Raw genomic sequence first — 24,318 nt, forward strand, 5'->3', positions numbered from 1 at the left:
TACCATTGAGTTATTTGTATTTTTCAGAGGTTTTGTTTTGTTTTGTTTTTAACAATTGAAATGTACAAATGAAATAGAAAAGGATCTGGGAAGCTAAAGCCTTTCCTTTGTTTAAATAAAGATATTGGTGTGCATACTATAGATGAATAAATCAATCTATATTAAAGATAGATATCTACATCTCTCTGTATATGTATATTTAATTAAAATCTATATGTATTAGGGGAAGGGAGGGGGAGGAGAGCAAAATAAAATATGAATCCCAAATATCAGAAAGCAATTATTAAAAATTATATCTCAATGTAAAAAAAAAATTTAAAACATTAAGAAATCCACACATACATCTAGCTTCAGAAATCTTACTGGAAGGACCTCAGGCAGGTAAATTAGCATTTTTAAACTACTACTATTGTTGATGTTCCAATCATTTTAACAGTAAAAACTGTTTCATAGTGCTTTAGAGTTTACAAAGCACTTTGTATACATTATCTCATCTATCACAATTCATGTCTCAGTGAGAGGTGCAAAGGAATCTGGCTACATGATGCTATCATTTACTGGCATGATTAGGAGAGAAGACGAACCCCACAGGGGGAAATTACCATATCAAACCGTTTCAGCAGCAGCTCAAGATTAGGCGTAAAGTTTCTGATTATACATTTTCTCTACAAAGTGATTCCCAGCTATTGATAGACTTACCTACACACAGGAGCCTGCCTGCCAAATGAAGTAGACCGCGATGTTCATAGAAGCATGATAATAGTACCCATGCTGGAAAGACACAATACACTTAGCCTTGTAAACAGACACTTTGAAATGCGGTGGTGGTTTCAAAGCAATTTGAGAAAGAGTAACCCTTAATTATTTTCCTTACACTGAAATAGGACAGGCTATTTGTCTGTATTTAAAGTGTAGTCCCTTTCATTCCACATTTAAAGAAACATTGCTATTTCTCTTCTATGCCATTTCTCTCATGCTCTTCTAGCGGATAAGATGAAGAGTTGTGGTCAAAACTAAGAAGATTCAGACCTGGTTAAATGACTAAACTCAAAGAATGGCTACACCCATTTCTGTATTTATTTGAATTAATTTGATTTATTATTGATATATTGATAAATAATTGAATTAATTAAATTGAATTAATTGAATCTGCATGTTGTGGGATGCATTTGGCAATTTGCTTTTAAAATTATTTTTTCTCCTTGAGTTGTATAAATGTTTCAATGGGGAGCAGCTAGATGGCACAATGAACTGAGAATCAAAGCTAGAGATAAAAAGGTCTTGGGTTCAAATCCAGCCTCAGACACTTTTTAGCTGTGAGATACTGGGCAAGTCACTTATCCTCCAACGCCTATCCCTTATTGCTCTTCTGTCTTGGAACCAATACACAATATTGATTTTAAGACAAAAGGTAAAGGTTTAAAAAAAATTTTCAGTGGCATGCCTATCATATTTTAAACATATATATCTGAAGGGGAAAGTGAAGTCAATATGAAAGAACCAAAAGGACTGGTATTTGGGGGGTACAATAATAAGACGTAAGTTGAGGATAAATGCAAAGTCTTATAGTAGGGTCTGGGGAAGGTCACGCTGAAGAGCCTTTTAAACCCAGGTCCTCCAGACTCCAGGACTAGAGCCCTATCCACTGCACCACCTAGCTCCCCACTGAAGAGCCTTTTGGTAAATTTTTAGTAAGAACTTTTGTACCTCAGAAATCAGCAAATGCTACAAATCTAGGCATGGTTTGCTATTTTATCAAAATTGTCTAGACTTCAATAAGTGATGGAGAAAAAAGAAATAATGCAAATTAATCTGAAAAGTGTCTGATGTGAACATTTTTTCCCCCTCCTGGGGAGCTGGTTGTTAAATATTTACCAGCAAACCTTGCTTATATTGAATTCCCAAGTACAAGATGTGAGAAGCATGTATGGTTGAATAGCAGTTTCCCTGAAAATGGTAGGATTGTCAAAATGAACCAGATTTTATGAGTCAGCAATTTGATAGGACAGCTCCAAAAGCTAATGCATTTTAAGGGCGGGTAATAGACGTGCAATGTCTAGGTGGTTCCATTGTACGCTCTGCCCTATTCAGAACACATCAGGTATTGTATTCTGTTCTCTAGAACATATTTTAGGAAGGATGTTGATAAGTTGGAAAACAGAAAGAAGGAAACCAAAATGGCTAAGACCTTCTGGTTCATGCCCTGTGCGCATCATTGTAAAGAACTCAGTAAGCTGAAAGTTGAAAGACAGCAGAAAGACTCAATAGGAACATAATGGTCATGTTCAATTATTTGCAGCTTTACCTGATGGACTATCATTTAAAATAATAATAATCAATAATAATAATAAAATTAATATATTGCTATGCATTTTGCAAAACACATATTTATATGTAAATAAGTATATGTATATAGATATGCATATTTATAAATAATATATACAGATGTATGTATATATCCTAAAACCATTACCTTCTGTTTTAGAATCAATAGCATATATTGGTTCCACGTGGCTATGGGGTAACTTGCCCAGGGGCACATAGCTAGGAAACATCTGAGGTCAGATTTTAACTCAGGACCTCTCACCTCCAAGCCTGGCTCCCTATCGGCTGAATCACCTAACTGTTCCCATTTTACTATCTATTATCTTGTTTGATGAAAATGAAGCCTAGAGAATTTAAGTGCCCTTCGTTCACAGAGCTAGAAAGTAACTGAACCAGGATTCAAAGAGGGATTAAATGTATACCGTATATCCCCAGGTGGCAAAACAGGGAGCAGTGGATAGAAGTTAGAGAGTTAAATTTAAATTTGATATATAGAAAAATTCCCAAATTATAGCTAGCTGGGCTTCTGACTGGTAATATTGTCCCCTTCTTTAGAAATCTTCAACAGAAGTCTGAGTAACCTACCTCAGAGGTATATATGGATTCTTCTGACTCTGAGATTGCCTATCTCATTATTCAGTCATTTTTAACATAAAGGGTAAAATTATTAGACTGAATATTTAAGAGTATGGGCACCAGGAATTAATTACTTAATTCCAAATGAATTGCTCAAGTCAGAATGACTTTTATGGTAGTTTATTTCCAAATAGAGAGAGTGGAAGTAAGGAAAATATGATAGAGAGACAGAGAGACAGAGACAGAGACAGAGAGACAGAGAGAGACAGAGAGACAGAGAAAGAGACAGACAGAGAGACAGAGACAGAGACAGAGAGACAGAGAGAGAGACAGAGACAGAGAGACAGAGACAGAGAGAGACAGAGAGAGAGACAGAGAAAGAGACAGACAGAGAGAGACAGAGACAGAGAGACAGAGACAGAGAGAGACACAGAGAGAGAGACAGAGACAGAGACAGAGAGATAGAGAGAGAGAAAGAGAGAGAGAGAGAGTGAGATTTAAAATGGTTGAGGTCTTAAACTGTAGTGATTAAAATAGTGGAAGATATAAATTGTGATAGATATAAGAGAGGGTGGGTAAATTTGACAGCAGAAATATGTTTCACTACAGTGTCTTGGGTTTTAAAATCAAATATAAGGTGGTCTCCAGGGAAATATTCCCAATTATTCAAATACCCAAGTCAATCGTGTTTTATAAAGATTTTAATTAACAATACAATGAGTAATCAAAGAAAGAGAGAGAGAGAGTAAGAAAGGAATAAGTATGAAGGGCCTCAAGCCAACATGGCCTAGACCTGAGTCTTAAAAGAGAAATCAGTCAGTTTTTTTATAACTCACCATAAGATCTGTCTAAGTAAGGATTTCTAATGACACCAGGTCAGCGTCCTTCCTCAAAGAGTCTTCCAGCCAGAGATTGTTTCAAAGGGCCTCTCTCAAGAGCCTCCAGAGCTCCTACCCCAGAGGGACAGAGCCCCTCAGAGGAGCTCCTCAAGGAGCTCTCCTCCAGAATGAGAATCAGAAATCGAGATCTTCTTCCCCTTGCTCTTCTCTGAGCTCTTATTTTTAATGGCAAAATCTCCTATGTTACCTCCCCTAAGTCCTTACATCTACCAGTCACTGTAGATGTTTCTAAAGGACCGCCCATTCTTAGTCCACACCTAAGAAGGTGTGGATTTTTGAGTAATTCACACCAGGAAAGCTCTGAGTAAGTTTTCCAGTTCTTTGTTCCTTGTAAATTCACAAGTTGCTTGACCTTTATAGGTACTTAGCTTAAGAAAAGTATGGGTTTAAGTACTTTTCATTGTTCAGAAAAGAATTTACAACTTTATCTTCCCCTAGGGAAGACCCAAGTAGGTAAAGTAGAATTCTCACATTCCTGCTTTAAGTAGAGTTCACTGCCCAAATGGGGAATGGTCTTAATCCAATCTTATAAAGTAGGGACTGGGAAATTTTAAGGTTTACAAGAGACAGAGAGACTGAGACAGAGAGACAGAGAGAGACAGAGAGAGAGACAGAGACAGAGACAGAGACAAAGACAGAGAGACAGAGAGAGAGACAGAGACAGAGACAGAGACAGAGACAGAGAGAGATAACTACTCAGGCCTGGTCCAAAACCAGGCAGGGCTTCAGAGGTCCCAGCAAAGGTGGGGTGAGGGGGCACAGAGGTTAATTAAACAAGACTTCCCAGGGGGCAGTCAGTTGTTTTTGATTTGTCACTCGCTAGCACACATGGGTCATAGATTCCCCCCCACTTAAGGATTGAGTGGGGATGTATACATTCCTGGTGGCTAAAATCTAAAGAATAAATTTATATATATATATATATATATATATATATATATATATATATGCATATATAAATGGGAGAGTTAATCCCATCTTCACATTAGTCATATATGACTCTTCATGACCCCATTTTGGAAATAGCAGAGAAACTGGAGTGATGTATCATTTCTCTAGCTCATTTTACAGATGAGGAAAATGAGGAAAAAGTGGTTACATAATTGGCCTAGGGCAACAATATAATAATTGTCTGAAGCCAGATTTGAACACAGAACACTCCAGTCCCAGAATTCTATCTACTATGCCAACTAGCTTCCCTAAGTATCTTATAGCACCTTGTAAATTCATGTATTTGCTGAGAATTTCCCTTTAAAATGGGAATAATAGTCCTTGTCTACCTTAGAGTTACTGTAAGAACCAGAGAGGAGTGTCTTTTATAAATCATAATAGAAAACTACAAAGTCAGTGTAATTACTTGATAATGAAACTGATCATGTGGATTCCCTTTGTTTTTCAGTTGGTAGAACCCTTAACCCCAAGTGGCACAGCACCTAACCAGGCCCAACTGCGAATCCTAAAAGAGACGGAGCTCAAAAGAGTGAAGGTGCTTGGATCTGGAGCATTTGGAACTGTGTATAAGGTAAACGGAATCCTTTTGAAGAAAGAAATACTGAGAGGAGGTTAGCTTTGGAATTTTGGTAGCCTGCTGAATATGTGTCCCTACTATAACCAACTCAGTCCTTTTGGAGGTATCTAGATGGCACAATGGGAAAAGATCTGCACTTCTAGTAAAGACCATTGACATTCTGCCTGAGATATTTACTGTTGGACCTTTCAGCTGGTTTCCTTACCTATAAAATGAAGATATTATTAGCATTTAAAGTTGTTACAGGAATCAAATAAGATAACATCTGGAAATTACTTTTCAAACTTTTCAAACCTAAAAATAGTTATCTAAAGCCATTATTAATGTCAATATGTTTATGTTCACAGATAATAGAAATTAATGCATATATTCTGATGTCTTTGTTTTATGATTATAAATATTGAACCAAATCTGGGAAAAGTTGTTTCTCTGTCCCTGAACAATTCACTTAACTGCTTCCTGTTCCCAGACAATTCTCTTGTTCTATTGAAGAACAATTGTTATTTGAATGGATATGAGTAATTTCCTCAGGAGGACATGGGTAAGCAGTTAAAATAAAGGGTCAAAACTGACTAAAAGCAGAAACAAACCTTGAATTTGAGAATTGTGAATGAGCTAATAACAATATTTGAAAGAAATTTTGTTATAATAAAAATGCATCCATTTAACTTTAAACAAAAATGGGAGTATGAGGCATCCCCACTAAAAAAAAATAAAGTTTGAAGTAAGAGTTTTTTATTGATATATGCCCTTCATTCCCCACAAAGGCAGGTTGCACTATCCTTTTCCAGGATTGAATGCTTCCATCTTGATCCAAAGGGGTATAGACATTCTTAATTCAGAATTCAACAAACCTCTTTATTATGAGAAATATTGAGTAGATAACTAGTACATACTGCCCAACATTCAGATACTGGCCATTGTATCTTTGAAAGCCTAATGGAACTCTTAAAGATATAAAGAAGCTTGAATTTATGAGAATCCCAATATTAAAATAAATCTGTAGGCCTAGAGACTGGAGGTCCTAGGTTCAAATCTGGCCTCAGACACTTCCCAGCTGTGTGACCCTGGGCAAGTCACTTGACCCCCATTGCCTAGCCCTTACCACTCTTCTGCCTTGGAGCCAATACCCAGTATTGACACTAAGACAGAAGGTGAGGGTTTAAAAAAATAAAAGAAATCTGTCAGTTATCACATTTTCTGCATTGAATCAATCAATTGACAAAATCTGCAAATATCTACTGTTTACCAGGTATTGTTCTTTGTGAATGAGAATACAAAAATAAATATAAAATGTGTGACAAACTTAAAAGAACTAACATTCTAGAATTGTAACCATGCATGATGATTTTCTTCATAGAGTAACCTTTGGAATACAAACTGTTTTTTTCTCTCTAAAAATGACAGAAAAAAGTGATGAATTATTTAGTCACAAGGTCAAAATATAAGTATTCTATAATGTCAAGGGTTTTTGAAGTATTAGTTGAAGATATCAAAATCATTTAATATGTTTCTTAAAGTGCCTATGTGCCCAGAGAACTATTTTTCCATTTGTTTCAATATTACACAATAAAAGACCTAGAGATGAAACATTTAATTTTATATTTTTCAGAAGGTTACATATATACCAGATTTATTTGTATCTATGGTAAAAATATTTCAAGTACTTTCTTTCAGTGATAAAAACCAAATGGTCTCAAATACCAGTCAAAATGGAAACCATTTATACTTACTATTTCCTTTTGAACTTTTTGCCAATGTAATCATGGATTTTAAGGCAGAAAGACATAGAAGCCTATTATGAGGATCTAATTATGATCCTTTATTGATAATATATCAACTGATCTAGCAGAGAAATTATATTGAGGATGCATGGGCCAGTCCCATCTCTCTGTCACCCAAGACTCATTAGTGGTGGTTCTGTTTCTATAAGATGAACAACACATAAAACATTCCTAGGAAGTCAGCCCTTCCCAGCCCTCTGCAGTCTGATGCTGAGTGGTACTAAGTGTTTAAGCATAAGAATTTTATGTTCAGGAAGAAAAAAGGAGATGAAACCCTGTATGATTGAAACAACACAGAATAAGCAGAATATAGCCACCAATCATATCTAGGTTTTAGAAAATAAGAAAGATAGTGATTGGTAGAATTGTTTTGATGTCAGGGGCTTATCAGTCATTCTATGTATTCTGCCTCCATAATGAGGATCAAGCTTTTACTTTGTGGATTTGATGGTCTATATTTTTGTCAAATATATACATATGTATACATATATATCATATATGTAGATATCGCTTATAATAAAATTATAATTGAAACTAAAATAATTTTATTATGAGCCATATCTCCATATATGATCTTATAATCAGAGTGGAGCAAGTAATTAAGTACTATGGAGTAAGTCATTTCTTTTGACTAAAAAGCTGAGACCAAGTGAATGTGAATATATATATTTTTAAAAATCTATGAAGAATTAAAAAATGAAGCAGTGAATTTCTCTGAGACTGTCAATCTGGATAATTTGGCCCTCAAAGCAAAGAACTTCTTGCCCATCAGTAGTAACAGGATCCTTTTCCACCTGAATTATCTGAATAATTGCTTCAATTCTCTACTTCACTAGACAGAGCCTTACAGAGTCACAGAGCAAGTTAGTAGAAAGCTGGAATTAGAACCAGTAGCCCTTGAGTTTCTAGTCTGTTGCTTATCACCTCTGCCATGCTGACTTTTTTGAATATATTGAAACTTGACATGTTTTGCAAAATTTAATGCAAATTAGGAAATGTGTGTGACTTGGAAGAATGGTGATATGGACATATGTCAGAATTTGAATGTATGACTACGCCTTCTTGTTTCAAAAATAACCTATCTTGGATGGATCTCATTGCCCAATTGCTGGCATGTTATTTATAGACTCTAAGTTATAATCATGAAGTTAGATTTTTATAGGAAAAACATGGATATGTAATGGCTGTACACTGGATATCAACTAATGTACACAGCAGGGAAGAATAATTAGCAGTTAGGGAATTCATTAATTATGGTCTTGTTTACATTTGTTATCAAGAACCATAATTTGTTTATTTAAGTGATGTTATGGTACCATAGACGTTCTTTACACTGCATTTTCTTTTTCTTTTTTCTTTTTCGTAGACAAGCCACAATGCTTGGCTTGTTTATCCTTTCACTACAGATTTCTCACTGCCAATACCTCCCCTCTTGGACTTAGCTCCTTGACATACAGCTTTGCATATGGAACAAAAATCAGACTTTTGTCTTTCCCCTCTACTGATCTCTGAAAATAGCACTCAATCCTCCTTTATGATTTTTCAAAGTACTATAATAAATCATTTTAGAGGCTTTAATAAAGAGCAAGAAAAAAAAGTTTTATGGTTAAAAAAAATTAACATTTAATCCAAAATTTGCTTGTAAATATATAGGAAATAATACCTTCATTGATGTTGGTTTCCTCTTCTTCTGACATGCCTTTTTTCCCCAATACTTTTATCAGTTTTTTCTTTTTTTTTTTTAATCTGGGTCCAATTTTGTCTAACTTGGTTGACAGATCAAACTCCAAGCTCTTCACTGAGGCACACCAACTTTGTTAAGGTTCTTAAGAGGTTAAGTCTTTTAGAATCTGCTCCCCTAATACGCTGTATAATGTAAAAACCGGAGGTTTGAGACAGTTAACCTTCTCTCTATGACACCGCCTACAAAGCCTACCTTAGGCTTTATTTCTGGAATGACCTTGTAATGACTTCTCTTACTGCATGTCCATTCTCCCTGGGTATGGATCTATGGGAATGTTATCCTTACTTGTGGCAAGAAATAAATTAGAAGGAGGATTCCCTAAATGGCATCTAGAGATTCCACCTTTAAGTCTCTTCTAAACAAGTATGTTTAGAAGTAGATTTTTTTGTTTCCTTGGAAATGTTAATGGCTCAATCAGTCAGTCAATAATTCTTTAATAAACTTCTACATTCTAGGTACTCTGCTATGTGCTGGGGATATTAAAAAAGGAAAAAAATATGGAAAAAATCAACCAACTTTTTAATAAAATCAATCTCTGCTCTGATGGTGATTATAATCTAATGGGAAAAACAACATGAAAACAAATATGGAGAATATATGATAATATGCAGAATAAATGGATAAATCTAAGATAATAAAGAGAGGCAAGGCACTCATATTAATTGGAAAAGGCAGAAGACAATAATTTAGCTGAGAATTCTAGGAAGTCTGGTAGGTAAAAAAGACAGAAATCAAGAGGGAAAAAATTCAAGGGATTCAGGATAGCCAGTGAAAATGCTCAGTCATGAGATAGGGTGTTTTATGGAAGGAAAAACAAGGAGGCCAATGGTATTAGATCATACAGTATGTTGGTGGGAGTCAGGGTTGGGAGAGGAATAACATGTAAGAAAACTGGCAAGGTAGAACATGCCAGGTTATGATGGGTTTTTCCTAAATAGGATTTTGATGCTAGAAGTGGTTGGGAACCACTGGAGTTTTGTTAAATGCAGAAAGTGGGGTTGGGAGAAAGATGGGTGAAATGATCAGATCTACTCTCTAATAAAATCAATTTGACAACTGAATGGATGAGTGGGACTTGGGAAAGACTTGCACCATAGAAATAAAACAGGAGGCTTTTGCAATTTTCCTGTATGAGGTGATTAAGACCTTCACCAGTGTAGTCAGTGATTGTTGAAAGGATAGAAGGTGGCTTATATAAGAAATGTTACCTAGATAGAATCAGTAGGACTTAGTAACAGATTGGATGGGAGAGGGAAGAGAGCAATGAGAGAATGAAACATCAACGATGATATCTAGGATATGACTAAATTGATGGTGGCACCTTTGACTGTATTAAGAAAAGTAAGAAAAGGGGAGGGGAAGAAAATTAAGAATTAATTTTTGAACATGTTAATTTTCATATGTCTTCAGAATATTTAGTTAGAGATGCCCAATAAGCAGATGAAACTGTGGGAGTAGAAATAAGGAGAGATTACTGATTAAGTATATATAGTGTGACAAGGAAATAACTTTTAAAAGACTGATATATATTAATTTAAGGTCGCCAAGGAATTCAGCTATGTAATTCCTAAATGAAAACTCAAGTCAGCCGTCAACCTTTTATGGAGTTTTAATTACAAACAGGAGGAAGAAAGGAATTAGAGATAGAGAGATAGAGGTAGAGAGAAAGGGGAGAGAAGGGAATAGGGCTTAAATACCCCTTCTGTTTAGTCTGGGCCAAAAGGCCCAAGCCCTTAGATAGCTGGGGCAAAGAAAGAAGATCAGTCCCTATTACTCACGTGACCAAAATGGAGAAACAGTCTCAGAGCCCCCACCTTCAGCTTCCTTCAGAGCAAGCTTCTCAGAGCACACTGCAACCACTCCGACAAACTCCTAACCCCCCCCCTTCTTCAGACCCCCCTATCCTTAAGGAAACCATCCAAGTTCCCTCCCCTCAGTTCTCACATCTACCAATCACCTGTCCATCAATTTCCCTGTGCCAATGGAGGCTCTAGCTTAACCCAGGACCGCCCAGAGGTCTCTGGCTTTGCACATGTCTGTTGAAGGTCATATTTTCAAATAATTACATCTTTGATCCTTTGCTACAGCCCTTCCTAAATCCTGTTAACCTGAGTAGGGTGGAGATTGATTCCAAGTATCTCCATTGTATCAATTCCAAAATCAGTCATGACTCAAAGAAATTCCTGTTCTATGCTTAAGCATAGGTCAAAGTCCTTTCCATTGTTCAGCAAAAGGTTTCTGTCCTAAAGTAATCTTAAGAAGGGAGGAGGGGAAAACTCTCATGCCAATGGGGTTCACATTCCAATAGCCAAGACCCACTATCAATAGGAAATTTTTCAAGTATGAAATTTCCCAATGGTGAAATTTCCAACATTTATAAGTCTAAGAAATTTTGAGGTTTACAATAGTCATCTTCAAGAAAAGAGCTCAGGGCTGAACCTTGGTGGTTACACATGGTTGGTGGGCATGTCCTGGATGATGATCCAGATAAAAGACAAAGGAATAATCATGCACATATGAATGGAAAGTGTGGTGAACTTGTAGTTACAGAATGAGATTTCAAATTTCACATCTTCCTCAGATGACTCATATGATTCTAAGCAAATCAATGGCCCCTTAAGTTTTGGTCTCATCTATAAAATGAAGTTGGATTAGATGACCTCTTTTTCCCCCAGCTCTAAAACTAAAACCCTATCATTCTGTTAACTAAAGCCTAGGCTTTGACTCAAACTAACAAAATATTACTTTTGACCAAAGAAGAGCAAACAATCCTCATTTGATCAATTATCTGGTGCCACAACATCTCAAAGTAAAACAAAAATTCTCTGCCTTAATAGCATAGTATGTCAGCAAGATAAGTATTTTTATTTGGCATGATTATGAAGAACAGTGCCAATGAGTATAATTCTTTTTTAATGCAACAGATCCATTAACATGTTAGTACAATTGTTTTTAAAAGAACTTGATTTTTCTATAATTGCCAGCTATTTGGGTTTTTTTTTTAATTGAACAGTCCTTAGTGGTCATTTCTCTTCTATTCACTTTGCAGTGGAGGAAATTGAGGACCAGAGAGAGAGAATTTAGGTTTTCCAACTGCATACACTGAAATTTCCACAACAAAATTACTTCTAAAATTACTACATAGAATCATTTTTAGACATTTCTCCACCCTATATAGCTAGAGTTAAAAAACATAGCCTATTGGTCTTTTTTAGTTTAATAGATTCTTTTATTTGGTATGGCAGGGCCTTCAGTAGATTTATTGGCCACTGACACTAGGCTCCCCTTCTTAGTTCTTCCCTAGGGAGAATTTAACAATTAAAGTAGCTCCCTAAGTCACCACCATAGATTCACTTTTGTTAAACTGCACTCACATTTATGTCACTTCTTGGTTTTCTATTATAACACTTTGGGACTCATGGGAAAATATATGTTAGACAAGAAGTGTTTGACCAGAACTTTCTCTTATTTTTCTTTTAAAGTCATGACCAATAGTGTTTAGGAAAGAAAAGAGACATGTTGAATTTATGTTAGCTTAGGAATCTTTGTCTTCTTTTCTCACTATATATTTTAATGCCAAGTCTGAGCTTTATTTCAAGAGCCAGATATCATTTTTAGTGCTTCATGACCACATATAAGTCTACCCTACTTGACTTAATTGATTCCAAGGAAAATATGTAGAGTGACTCTAGCTTCAGTCTACCTTTCCAGCTTTGTTGCCCATTACTCTTCATTTCACATTCTTAAGTTACAGCCGAATTTGGCGAGCTCTTCTCCAAACTTGATTTGCCAATGTCAATTTCAATACATAAAGACATTCTTTTTCCTGTTCCTGGCATCCATTCCCTCCCTGAAAAATCCTTCCTTTTTTTTTTATGGTTCAGCTCTGTTTCCAACTATTTTAGGAAGAATGACTTGATTCTTATTCCCTTTCCTTCAACTTCATTGTTAGTATTTTCTTTCTCCTAAATTTTCCTACAACAATTTTTTTGCAGTTCTCTCCTTTTTCCCATCAATATCTATTTTATATGGTACTTATCTGTGTACCTGTTCTATCTCCTTTCCCCTAGTAGGATATAATCTCCCTGAGAAAAAGGACTATATTATTTTTTTTAATTCATTCTTCTACTATCTCCTAACACAATGTTTTAAACTTCACATTTTGCTAAACTTAATTCAAGAGTTCATAATTTTAGTTGTGAAATTAATTTCAAAAGCCATCTAATCCAATGTCCATAATTTTACACTTAAGGATAAGACTAAAGACATCAAGTGACTTGAGCAAGGTCATACGGATAAAAAATGGAGAAAGAATTTGAACTCAGAACATTTGACTTCAAATAAAGTGCCCTTATGATTTTACCAGGAGGAAGCAGAAGATATAGTATAGCTATCACAGCAGATGGAGGAATGTGAACCTAGTGATGCCATATGTTCATAATATATACAAGAAGACATTATGAATTCAATTCAATTCAATACATTTATTAAGCTCCTACTACTACATGCAATGTAGGAAGCAAGGAAATGAGATTGAATATGATTATATCTGTATCATGGTCTCTGTTCATTTGGACTAAAATCTTTATTTTTTAAAACATGTATATTTGCCTTGTTTTTTCTTTTATTCATTGTCATATGAACTTATATATATGGACAGATTCAAATAATGTGAAAGAACAAATTATTTATCTCTGTCTCCAAATATACAAAACTGAGGTTTATGCACAACCATTTTAACAAATCAATCCATTTTTAAAGAGTTTGACTTTAGTTTTTAAAAAAATCAAGTTTTTGTTTGCTTATTTTTGTTTTAAACACTTATTTTCTGTCTTAGTATCAACTGCAAGACAGAACAGCCAAGGCAAGGCAAAGGGGATTAAGTGACTTACCCAGGGTTACACAGCTAGAACTGTTTCTGACCAGATTTGAACCCAGGTCTTCCCAATGTTAGGCCCAGTGATCAATCCATTGTGTCACATAGATGCCCTAAGTTTTTTGTTTGTTTGTTTGTTTTGGTATATATGATTTAAAATAGTTAAATACTCCAAATAATTGTTTTCTTAAACTTTTTGTGTTTATAAATCATAAATATATTCTAAGATTATTATTTAAAGGCCAAAAATGATCTTTCTATTTTCAACATTCCAGTGCATTGTGGACAGAGAAACTTATTTGGTTTAATGTTTGTTGCATTGCGCTGCAACATCATTTACATTCATGGCTGATGTAAAAGGAATTCATTTAGGTTTTATTATTCCATCTTTTTGCTTCAGAGAGAAATCCAAAAGCTAATATTAATAACTTATATTAATATCACATATTTCTTCCAAAGTACTTCAAGTGTTTTGCATATATACTATTCAGAAAAACAAATGAGATATCCTATGGTGGCTAATAGACATTATTTTCCTTGAAAATTGAGTCCCAAGTCAATCTGCATGAAAAGTGACAATGTTTTCTATTAGTTTGTCTTTTGAGTTGCAACATAATCATATTATCAGCTGGAAGGAACTTTATAAACCATTCAATCCAACTCCTTTTGTTAACATATAAGAAATCCTAGGTAGAGTGAGGTAATGACTTGTCCAAGTCACCTATTTCTCTGAGTGGCAAAAGAAGGGCTAAAACTGAGATCTTCTGACATCTAGTTCAATATTCAGTATCTAATCACCACCACCATATTGCCTTTTAATTTATGAAATTATCTTTGATATACTTTTTTTGAACCTTCCTTTATAGAAAATTATTTTTGACAACAAGAATTATTTGTCTAGCAAAATATATATACTACCTGAGTTTTATAGTCATCAATTTTGAACGTATATGATTTTTTTTTCTTCTCAATAGGGAATTTGGGTACCTGAAGGAGAGACAGTAAAGATACCTGTGGCCATAAAGATTCTCAATGAGACAACTGGTCCGAAAGCAAATGTTGAGTTCATGGATGTAAGTACAAATACTTCATCTCTTTAATTTCTTTCCAACAGTGACAGTCCTCTTTGCAATGATAAAACACAATAAAATGACAAATTCAGAAACAATAACAAGAAAAACCTCTTTTACAGTTTAAAAATTCTGTCTTTAGGAACAGACTAAAACTTAAGTTTCAAAAATTCCCCAGGACTACTCCAAATTAGGTAGGATAAAGCTTAATTTTTATCTATGCTTCTGATTTGACTTGATAGATCTAGCATGATCATTTGTAAATGTGCATAGACTCGGACCCCAGCATACTCTGTTCCAAATTCAAACTCTGTCAACTTTTCTATGTGTTCCTAATAATCTGCTTGCACTTTATTCAAGAAAAAGTATTCCATGAGAGCTTTAAATGTAAAAGTATATTATCTATTTTATTGAATGCTCCAAAAAGTATAACCATATTTCTTTTAAAATAGTCATATTAGTTTGATAATAATTATATGCATTTTTGTGATGACAAGATGAGGATTATGTTGGTATTGATGTGATATAGCAAAATGACACCATCTGTTCTATTTCGTTACGGTCATGGCCCCTTTTATAAAAGATTTTATTGCTAAGTAGGTCTTGTAGTTAAGATGAGCTATATTGGATTTAGAAGTTGACCTGAACCAGACAGCCTAGATCTGAAAATGTGCTGTCTTTGGCTCAAAATCCCAAGTTAGAACCTAGAGGTAAAAAGGTACCTTTCTATTGAATAACAGCTATATTAGTCCTAAAGGAGGGACATATTGAGTAAGTTCAACCTCTTCATAACCTCATAGATGCTTCTCTTACTTTTAGATCCTCAAGTATCAACTAAAGACATATTTGGTACATATACAGGGTGGCGCTGGAGAATATTCCTTTTTGAACAATTCTAAAATTTCTGGCCTCATGCCTGGAAAATATCTTAATATATAAAGCTGAGACATTTTCCAGGAGATAGACAAGTATCCTATTTTAAGTGGATCAGGGACAATGATTTGCAGAAACAATTAAATGTCAAGTTTTAAGGTACAAAAAACAACCAAAAACTGTACCTATCAGTAGAAATAGTATAGATTGTGGGTGATAGAGAAACAGTCCGTGAACAGCAGTCTGAAGTTACTGCTGAAATCCAGAAGAATGTTAATAACTCTGCTGGATGCCCAGGGAAGCCATTTTTGTCATATTTCCATGGTAACAGGAAGGCAAAAGGGGGTTAAGAGGCTACAAAATAATCACCTAAAAGCTCTAAAAACCTCATCACTATTTTGAATGATTATTTGAAAGCTCCTAACCCCATTTTTTTTTGGCTGATCCAAAGTCTATTCCCATGGAAACAGGAGTGGGAATGGCAACTTGAAGTCTTAGAGTGCTGCTGAATTTTAAATGAGGCTGCAATTGAGTCATGAAAAGAATCATTTTCTCAAGGCTACTGATGGATTTGGAAACTGACAGACTCGAAGAGGTCTTTTTTTTCTGTTTTTAAGTATTAAAATAAGGAGAAATATTTTAAAAGTTCTTTCTCATCCTTCTTGTGTTTGTATCTGTGAGAAGGATTAACATATTGAGACTGCCACAAGCACAATTTCAGAACATGGAAGGCAGGATCTTTGCCTGCTACTTGGTCCTTCTTTCAAAGAGTATAAATGCTAACTTGTGGGGAAAAGAGGAGGTAGTCTGGTAAAGTGGAAGGTGCATTTATTAAAATATTCTAATTGAAGTAGGAAGTAAGGGGCATATTCCCAAATCTGATGGAAATCTACCCTCTCCTTCCCCATTTATTTTGTCCATAGATCATTAACAAGTTTGGCTGTAATGTTGGACAAAGATAGGATGGTACCTCTAAGTTGAATTATGACTGAATTTAACTAGAGAAACAAGTTAGATCACAAAATATTTTTCAGGTTATTAAACTACGTCAGATATAGATAACACAGATAATCCTCCAAAATAAGATAATCTAATTTAGGAACACAGTAACTGGGTAAATTTTCTGTGGATATTAGAGGCACTGTGAAAGGTAGTGTAAAAAAGTGGCTACAGCTGAACTCAGTTAGAAGACTTGGGTTTAAGTATTAACTCATACACATTCTGGGTTATGATCTTAAGTAATTCTTTAAGGCTATTATTTGCAGAGTAAATGCTAATCTACATTGGAAAAGAGAATTCCTTTGTATCGATAATTGTGGTTACTCATTGAGCATAGAATTTTCTTGTCAAAGATACTGATATGGTTTTCTATTACCTTCTATAGATAAACATATATTAAGTGACTTGTCCAGGGTCACACAGCTATTAAGTATCTGAGATCATAGTTGAACTCAGTTGTTTCTGACTCAATGCCAAGCACTCTATCCAATGTTATCAAGCTGTTCCCCAAACACACTTACTTTATATTATTTTATAGGGTGAATTGGGGAAAAAAGATAGCAAAGAAAAGTCTATTTGCTCATGATCAGCATAGGACTTTAAATCGCCCTATAACTAAATGTATTTTGTTTTCATGCCACTTACAATTTCTTTGCTCCAGTGTATTGTTGAGACAAACCCTTCTACCAATACAGATCATCATCTGCTGGGCTTCTTGAAGTATGAAAGGGTAGCCTGAAAGTTTAAAAGAGGGAGGCCTTGTCCAGGAAGCATTTGGTCAGTATGGATCAAAGGGAGGACATAAACATGGGCCTCCTTGACTCCAAAGCCAACTTTCTATCATTTTCCAGGAATTTTTTAATTGAATTCTCCCACTGAACTAATCTTTAATGAATATGCCTATAATATCTGACATAGAAGAATGGATGTAATCCATGTAGAAAATATACACATTATATTCAAGATGATTGCAAATGAAGATGATTGCAAATGTCCAAAAGAACAGACTAAGGACACATTTTGATTTTCTTAGAACCTTCAGATGACAGAAAATAAACTGGAAGTAGTTAAAATTCTATTAAATCCTGCACTAAATGCAGAGGACAAGCAATTTGACCACTGAGTTGTTATCTCAGTGCCTCAGAGCATTTCTAATGGATTCCTAATAACAATAATGATACAGCATTGGTGAGTGAGTGACCATCCCTTCTTCTTCCCATGAAGGGAAAACACTAAAAAACGGAACAAGGATTTCTTCAAACTTTGTTGAAGGACAGCTTGTATTCCATACAAACTTTTAGTTCTTATTTTCAAATAGGTGAGAAACTCTCTTTTTCATAGCTAGCATGACTAAACATAGCTAAGTAATAATATTAGTGACTAGACAATGGTATTTGGGGAGCATAGCCTCCTAAAATCTGACGTGATTCTCAGTTTGTGGAAAATTATATTGGAGCACACATACATTTTCCATATTATGATAACTTTTGAACTATTAAAAAACCATTGCTCCATGGATATTTGCATTCAGTTTTATTGAAGCCCCTTGCCACTGTCTTATCCAGAGAAATAACTGAATTAGAATGATACAGTTCTAATGCTTAGAATTTGCTAATAAATTCTATAATAATCATAAAAGCTGCAGTGGATCTTCAAATGATCATCACTACTTCAACTGTTATATACATTGACTTAGTGTGCAAAATCTAAATCATCTTCAGGCTGTGTTACTTTACTAACCTATAGAATGTTGCTTTCTATAGAATGACAGTCTTTGAAAGGAGTGCATGGACATCTGGTATGGTTTTATTTCACTTTCAAGAGTTTTGGAGCTATTTTATACTAATGCATTCAAATGACTGTCTGAACAATTTGTTAAGATAGAAAGAAAAAGAAAAAAAAGCAGGTAGGACAAGAAAAGAATTAAATAAGCCTAGAATGAGGGAAATTCTAAATTTTCTACGATTCAGTTTTGCGATGACTTCTCAAAATTACTTTCTTTATGTTTAACCCCAATGTTCTTTGTTTCATTGTCAACTACCCTGTCTTATTTAACTATCTTATTACAATTAGATTTCTTTGGAGGTTCTACTGGAACTCCTTAGGATATAATTTATGATGCTGCTGCTTCAGTATATGGAATGGATGCTAACTGTGTTCTCCAGTGTCTTCTATCACATACTCTTCCTTATTCCATAAGAACCTTTATCTTATCTTCACACTGTTATTGCCACGGACCAGGGTCCAGTCCCACTCGTGGCTCCAGGGGTCCTTGGTAGGTGGAACAGATAGGTGAAATGAGATATGGAAGGCAGCTCTGTGTATATGTTTCTGCCTGGGGCATACTCTGCATGAAGTGACTGCTTTGCCATGCCCAGGTTTGGCCTTTATTTTTATACCCATTTTTTTGGCATACAGATACATTATTCAACATACATGTTCAAATAAAGATAATTGGATAATTGATACATTCACTTTTTTTTAACCCTTACCTTCCATCTTGGAATCAATCCTGGGTGTTGGTTCTAAGAAAGAAGAGTGGTAAGGGCTAGGCAATGGGGATAAGTGACTTTTCCAGGGTTACACAGTTAGGAAAAGTCTGAGGCGAGATTTTAACCTAGGACCTCCCATTTCTAGGCCTGACTCTCAATCCACTGAGCTACCCAGCTGCCCCTCATACATTAACTTTTAACAAATTGTTTGATTAACATTCTGAGATCATTCTATACATTTGTATGGTATCTATTGATTTTGACAGGAAACACAAAGCTTCTACAGAAGATAAATCATTTTTTCACAGGTGGCTTGATTTTCTCATTAACCTGTGAGGAGCTTTGAGTTTATAGACAATCAAGGAAAATCACTTATTACCTTTCATAAAAATAATCAGAAATTCTAGGGACAATTCAACAATCATAGCAGTGAGGTTGAGAGATTAGAGAGGTACTGAGAACACAATTCAGATTTAATATTAACCTGATCATTTTTCAGGGTTTATTAAGGAGTTTCTCAAGGGGAGTTTTGGTTGGTAAAATCAAGTCACTGAGGCATGATGGAGCTTTGTGTACCTGTACAAGTTTTTCCTTATGAATGATTTATGTACTGGTTTTAGGAGAATGAGTTTATGCATAGGTAGAATAGGGGATATTCTGGCCTTAGCTTGTAGGTACAGCTTTTGCTGGGAATTATGTACCTAAGCAGAAGTTAACCCATAATATAGTCTTTTGGGTTTGGTTTTGTGAGTCTAATCTTTTGGTGATATTTTTGGGAAATAGTATATAAGAATTTTGCTGTTATATTACTTTTTCTGAAACAAAGGAGAGGACAATAATCATGTCAATTTCATTAGTAAGGGATGTTGATGAGAGAAGTCATGTAGAGGGGGCTGAGTGGGCAATTCCATCCTGCCAAAGAGTCACTCAGTGACCTCTTGGTGTCCATGAGTGACCTTGTCAAGACATCATGGCCTAATGGCTCCCAGCATGTTATGTCTATATTTATTTGTTCCTCCTCAGAACAATAAGTATATTTTTATTTTTGCAATTTTCCATTATATAAATTTCAAAGCTTCCCAATTTGTGTTTCTTCCTGGCATTTCTTCTATTGTTTTCCAAGTGTTTTTAAAAATACTTTAAGGATTCCCTTTTCTTCTTTCTCTCTTTGAAATCTTAGTACCATTATCTTCCCCCCCCACCAAAAAAAAAAAAAAGTTGAAAACAAAAACACCAAAAAACCTCTTAGAACAAATATACCTGTTCATGTTTGAGAAATCCCTACATTGACTATCTGTAACTTGAATAGACATCCTTTCCATCAGGAGGTAGGTAGCATCCTTCATCAATTCTCTGCAATTGTTATTGGTTATTACATTTATTATATTTCTTAAGGTTTTTAAAGACTATTTTTACCAGGTATATTGTTCTGGTTCTTCTATCTTTACATCAATATGTGCAAGTCTTCCAAAGTTTCTCTGAAATACTCACTTTTATCTTTGTTATGGCACATGGTATTCTATTATATTTTTCTGCCATATTTTGCCTGTCCATTCTACAATGAAATGGTACCATTTTGATTTTCAGACCTTTAGCATAAGAAAAAGGAAAGGAAGTGCTTTACATATTTTTGTATATATGGATTTTTTTTCCCCTCTTTCTTTTCTCTTTAGTAAATAGGCCTAATAGAGATAATGCTGAATCAAAGGCTTTCCACATCAATGACTTTGAAGGCAAAACTCCAAATTGCTTCCCTGAGTGGTTGGATTAATTCACAGTTCCAACAAAAGGGCAGTTTTGTGCTAGTTATCTCACAACCCCTCTAAGGAATTGTCTTTTTCTTGTTTGTTTGTTTGTTTGTTTTTTCAAATTTGCCAAGATTATTTATTTGAGGTACAGTCTGAAGAGTATTTTAATTTGCACAGAATTTTTATATAGCTGTTAATATTTGATTTTCTTCTTTTGAGAAGCATCTTTTCATATCATTTAGCCACTAATCTATTGAGATATAGTTATTGTTTTTATATATTTGACTCTGTTTCATATATATAAAATATACATACATATATAAAAAATATTGAACTTCTAGGGAGATGATGATTTGCCCCCTCCCCATTAACGAGTTGCTCTCTAGCTTCCTATGATATCCCCATTTTTACTTTTATTACATATACAGCAAAACTCAGAGATATCATTGCTAGGGTAGGATTATAAATAGCTCATTTATTGGCAAGGTATTTTTATTTCATTTTCAATTGCAGCAGTTCCATTAAAAGACAAAGAAATAAATAATGATGAATGTGAAAGAGATGATGATAGCATGGTAATACCTGACATTTAGATAGAGCTTTCTAGTTTACAAAGTATTTTACATATATTGTACCATTTTCTTTTTATAACTACCTTATAGGTGTGACTATTATGACTAAATAGACTTTGCATAATAGGACTAAATAAATTGGAAATTGAGTACAAGCAAGATCAAGTGGCTTGCCTAGTTCACACATGGAGTATATAAGACAAGAGTTAATCTCAAGTCCTCCAGACTCAATGTCCAATTCTATTCTATCTGTCATGCTGGCTCTCAATATCCTTAGTACATGGTGCTTTAATTACAGTCTTCACCCATAACATTATCCACAATGTTTCCCACATTCTCCAGTTCAGGGCCTGAGTTACCCTGATGATTTCAGTAGTTTGACACTTCATTTTAAAATTTTAGCCAAACTTTAAATCCTTTTAGTCAAATAAGTTGTTCTGATTTTAATCTACAAATAGAGTATAGCTTTTTTTTTTTTTTTTGGTTTTTGAGGAAATGCAAAAGTCACATAAAAAAAGTTTAGCCTTCTAAATATCACAAAATCCCCTAGGCTAGAAAGAGAGAATTTGAGAGGTCAGTTAAGCTCTCATCATCTTGCCTCCAAGCAGAAATGTACCTAAACTACCCTTGAACATTTTTAGACTGCTATTTTTCTTAAAAATCTCTGGGGTAGGAAATTTTATAACCTACATTAGAATAATATATAATTCGCTGCTATAATCATACCCAAATGCCTATAGTCAGCAGATGTTCCTCTTCCTCTTCTGTATTGTTGCTTGCCACTTGGTCATAGATAGAATGATTTATAGAATGTAAACTCCATGAAGGCAGAGACTGCCCAGTTTTGGTCTTTGCAATTCAAATGCTTAGTACAGTGTTAAGACATTTAATAGGCACTTAAAAAAAATGTTCATGGATTGATATATTAATGCTTCCACAGATACTCCAAGTTTTCTGTGTTACTGTATACCTATTCTATTTTTTTCAACTTTTAGCCTTCTCTTCATTGAAAGTAATGAGTGATTTTTCAGAGTTATTTTGGAGGGAATGGACACAGTGATGAAATCACATATTCCCTAATTTTAGCATGTTGATTCATCATAGACTTCATGCAGGGTAGAGACTTTGTATTATGATTATTTCTCCTGGTATGTGGAATTTCATGTAAAGAAATTCCTACCAATGCAGAAAAGGAACTGATTTGCAAAATGTATTCTTAGAGCATTGCCCAGGGAAGTGAAATGTTAATTGACTTGCCCAAGATCACAAAGATAGTACTTTTAGAGCCAGAGCAGGTTCTCACACCTCTCCAAAGAGGCCTGCTCTCTCTATCCACTGTATTACACTGCCTTTTGTGGACTTTATTATTCCTACCAACTAGCAAATCATATTTACATCATAGTTAATAATAAAATAATATTTTTATTTGTCTATCTATTTTAGACAATCTATTTTTGTCTATCTAATTTAATCCTTACTGGAAGCCTGTATATAAGGGATAGATCCATTACCAACCCCATTTTACATCTCATTCAGGTTAATTGACTTTTCTTAAGAATATCACTAGTCAATCACCCAGGTAATATTTAATCCTTGTCTGATTCTTAAATCCAGCTCTTTATTTCTCTATATTGTTTTTAACATAATAGTTTATAGCATTGTAGAAGCTCTATAAAAAGCCTAACATGAGTTTGATTTGCATTGAAATTCAGGTAATAAGATAATCCTCCTAGCTATGTTAGATGTGGCCTGTGGATCTTAAGGACCCATGTACTTACTGGATGGTGAATTACTCTCATCATTGTAAGCAAGCACTCTGTCACTTATACCATAGCATATAGCTATGCACCATATGATTAGAAATCTGAACGAGCACCTCTGTGGTAGTAGAAATATTAGACTAGTTTGTCACAATTGAATGAGCAATCAGCAAGAGTCCTCCATTTCTTCCGGAAAAAAAAAAAAAGAAACCCTAGTTTCCAGCCATGATCCTGGCAGCCACAATTTTTATCCAGGGTTTTGATCCACTTACAAGTTTAATCTAACCTCTCTGAACTTAAATGTTCACATTATCTGTTAGAAAATAATTAGAAGCTGTAAGCAAAAGTCTGCATACACAGAGTTCCTTGGGAGTCCCCAAGCTCATTGAGTTGAAGAGTTTGATGGATGCTGGTCAGCTGATAGTGGGCCAGTGGCTAATAATAGAAGGAAATGCTGCTTAGCTAGGTGAGAAAATAAACTTGGGAAAAATGAAAATGAAACAGTTGGGATTTATGATTGGACATAAATTTCCCTTTTTCATTAGTTTCCTGGTAAGAGAGTAGCCAAGGGAACTGGTCTTTTTGCTGGTAGTTTTATAATTAAGATCAATGGGGCCTTTGGATTTTACCTAAATTCCCTGTACTTTACTATTATTCCCAGGGATGGATTTTAGTGGGCCAAGAGTATGTTCAGTTTCAGCTCCATAAAAATGATAAATATAACTGACCACTAGTTTTGGAATTGTCAGCTATGACAAGAATGTGGTATATAAATTAACAGAAACTTTTGGAAGATCATTGTTGCAAATGTCAGAGATTTGTAGGTAGAACCAAAAAAGTTTTCCTCCTATAATTAGTTTTGGAATTCCATTACAGTACTCTTCCCTGAATATTCCCTTATAACTTGAATGTTCTCCCTTCTCCTTATCTCATTTTGGGTTCTCAGACTTCCTTCATAACACAACACAAATCTCCTCCTCTATTGAAGATCTATCCTTCCCTGTGTTATAAATAAAAATTAATGTTGGGGTCTTTATACTAAATTTATGAGCATTTATTAATAAAAAGAAAG

The 24,318-nt window shown here is 34.8% G+C and overlaps 1 protein-coding gene across 4 annotated transcripts in view; it reads left to right on the forward strand.

Annotated features, from left to right (window-relative positions):
* Positions 1 to 24,318, forward strand: part of ERBB4 (erb-b2 receptor tyrosine kinase 4) — a 1,424,132-nt gene that overhangs the window by 1,133,596 nt on the left and 266,218 nt on the right. For all 4 annotated transcript variants that reach the window (XM_056807930.1, XM_001369059.5, XM_056807929.1 and 1 more), the window contains exons 18-19: positions 5,200 to 5,322; positions 14,707 to 14,805. In XM_056807930.1, the coding sequence (XP_056663908.1) occupies positions 5,200 to 5,322; positions 14,707 to 14,805 (222 nt within the window). The remainder of the gene's footprint in view (positions 1 to 5,199; positions 5,323 to 14,706; positions 14,806 to 24,318) is intronic.

Source organism: Monodelphis domestica, chromosome 8 (genome assembly GCF_027887165.1).
Source record: "Monodelphis domestica isolate mMonDom1 chromosome 8, mMonDom1.pri, whole genome shotgun sequence".
NCBI classification, from domain to species: Eukaryota; Metazoa; Chordata; class Mammalia; order Didelphimorphia; family Didelphidae; genus Monodelphis; species Monodelphis domestica.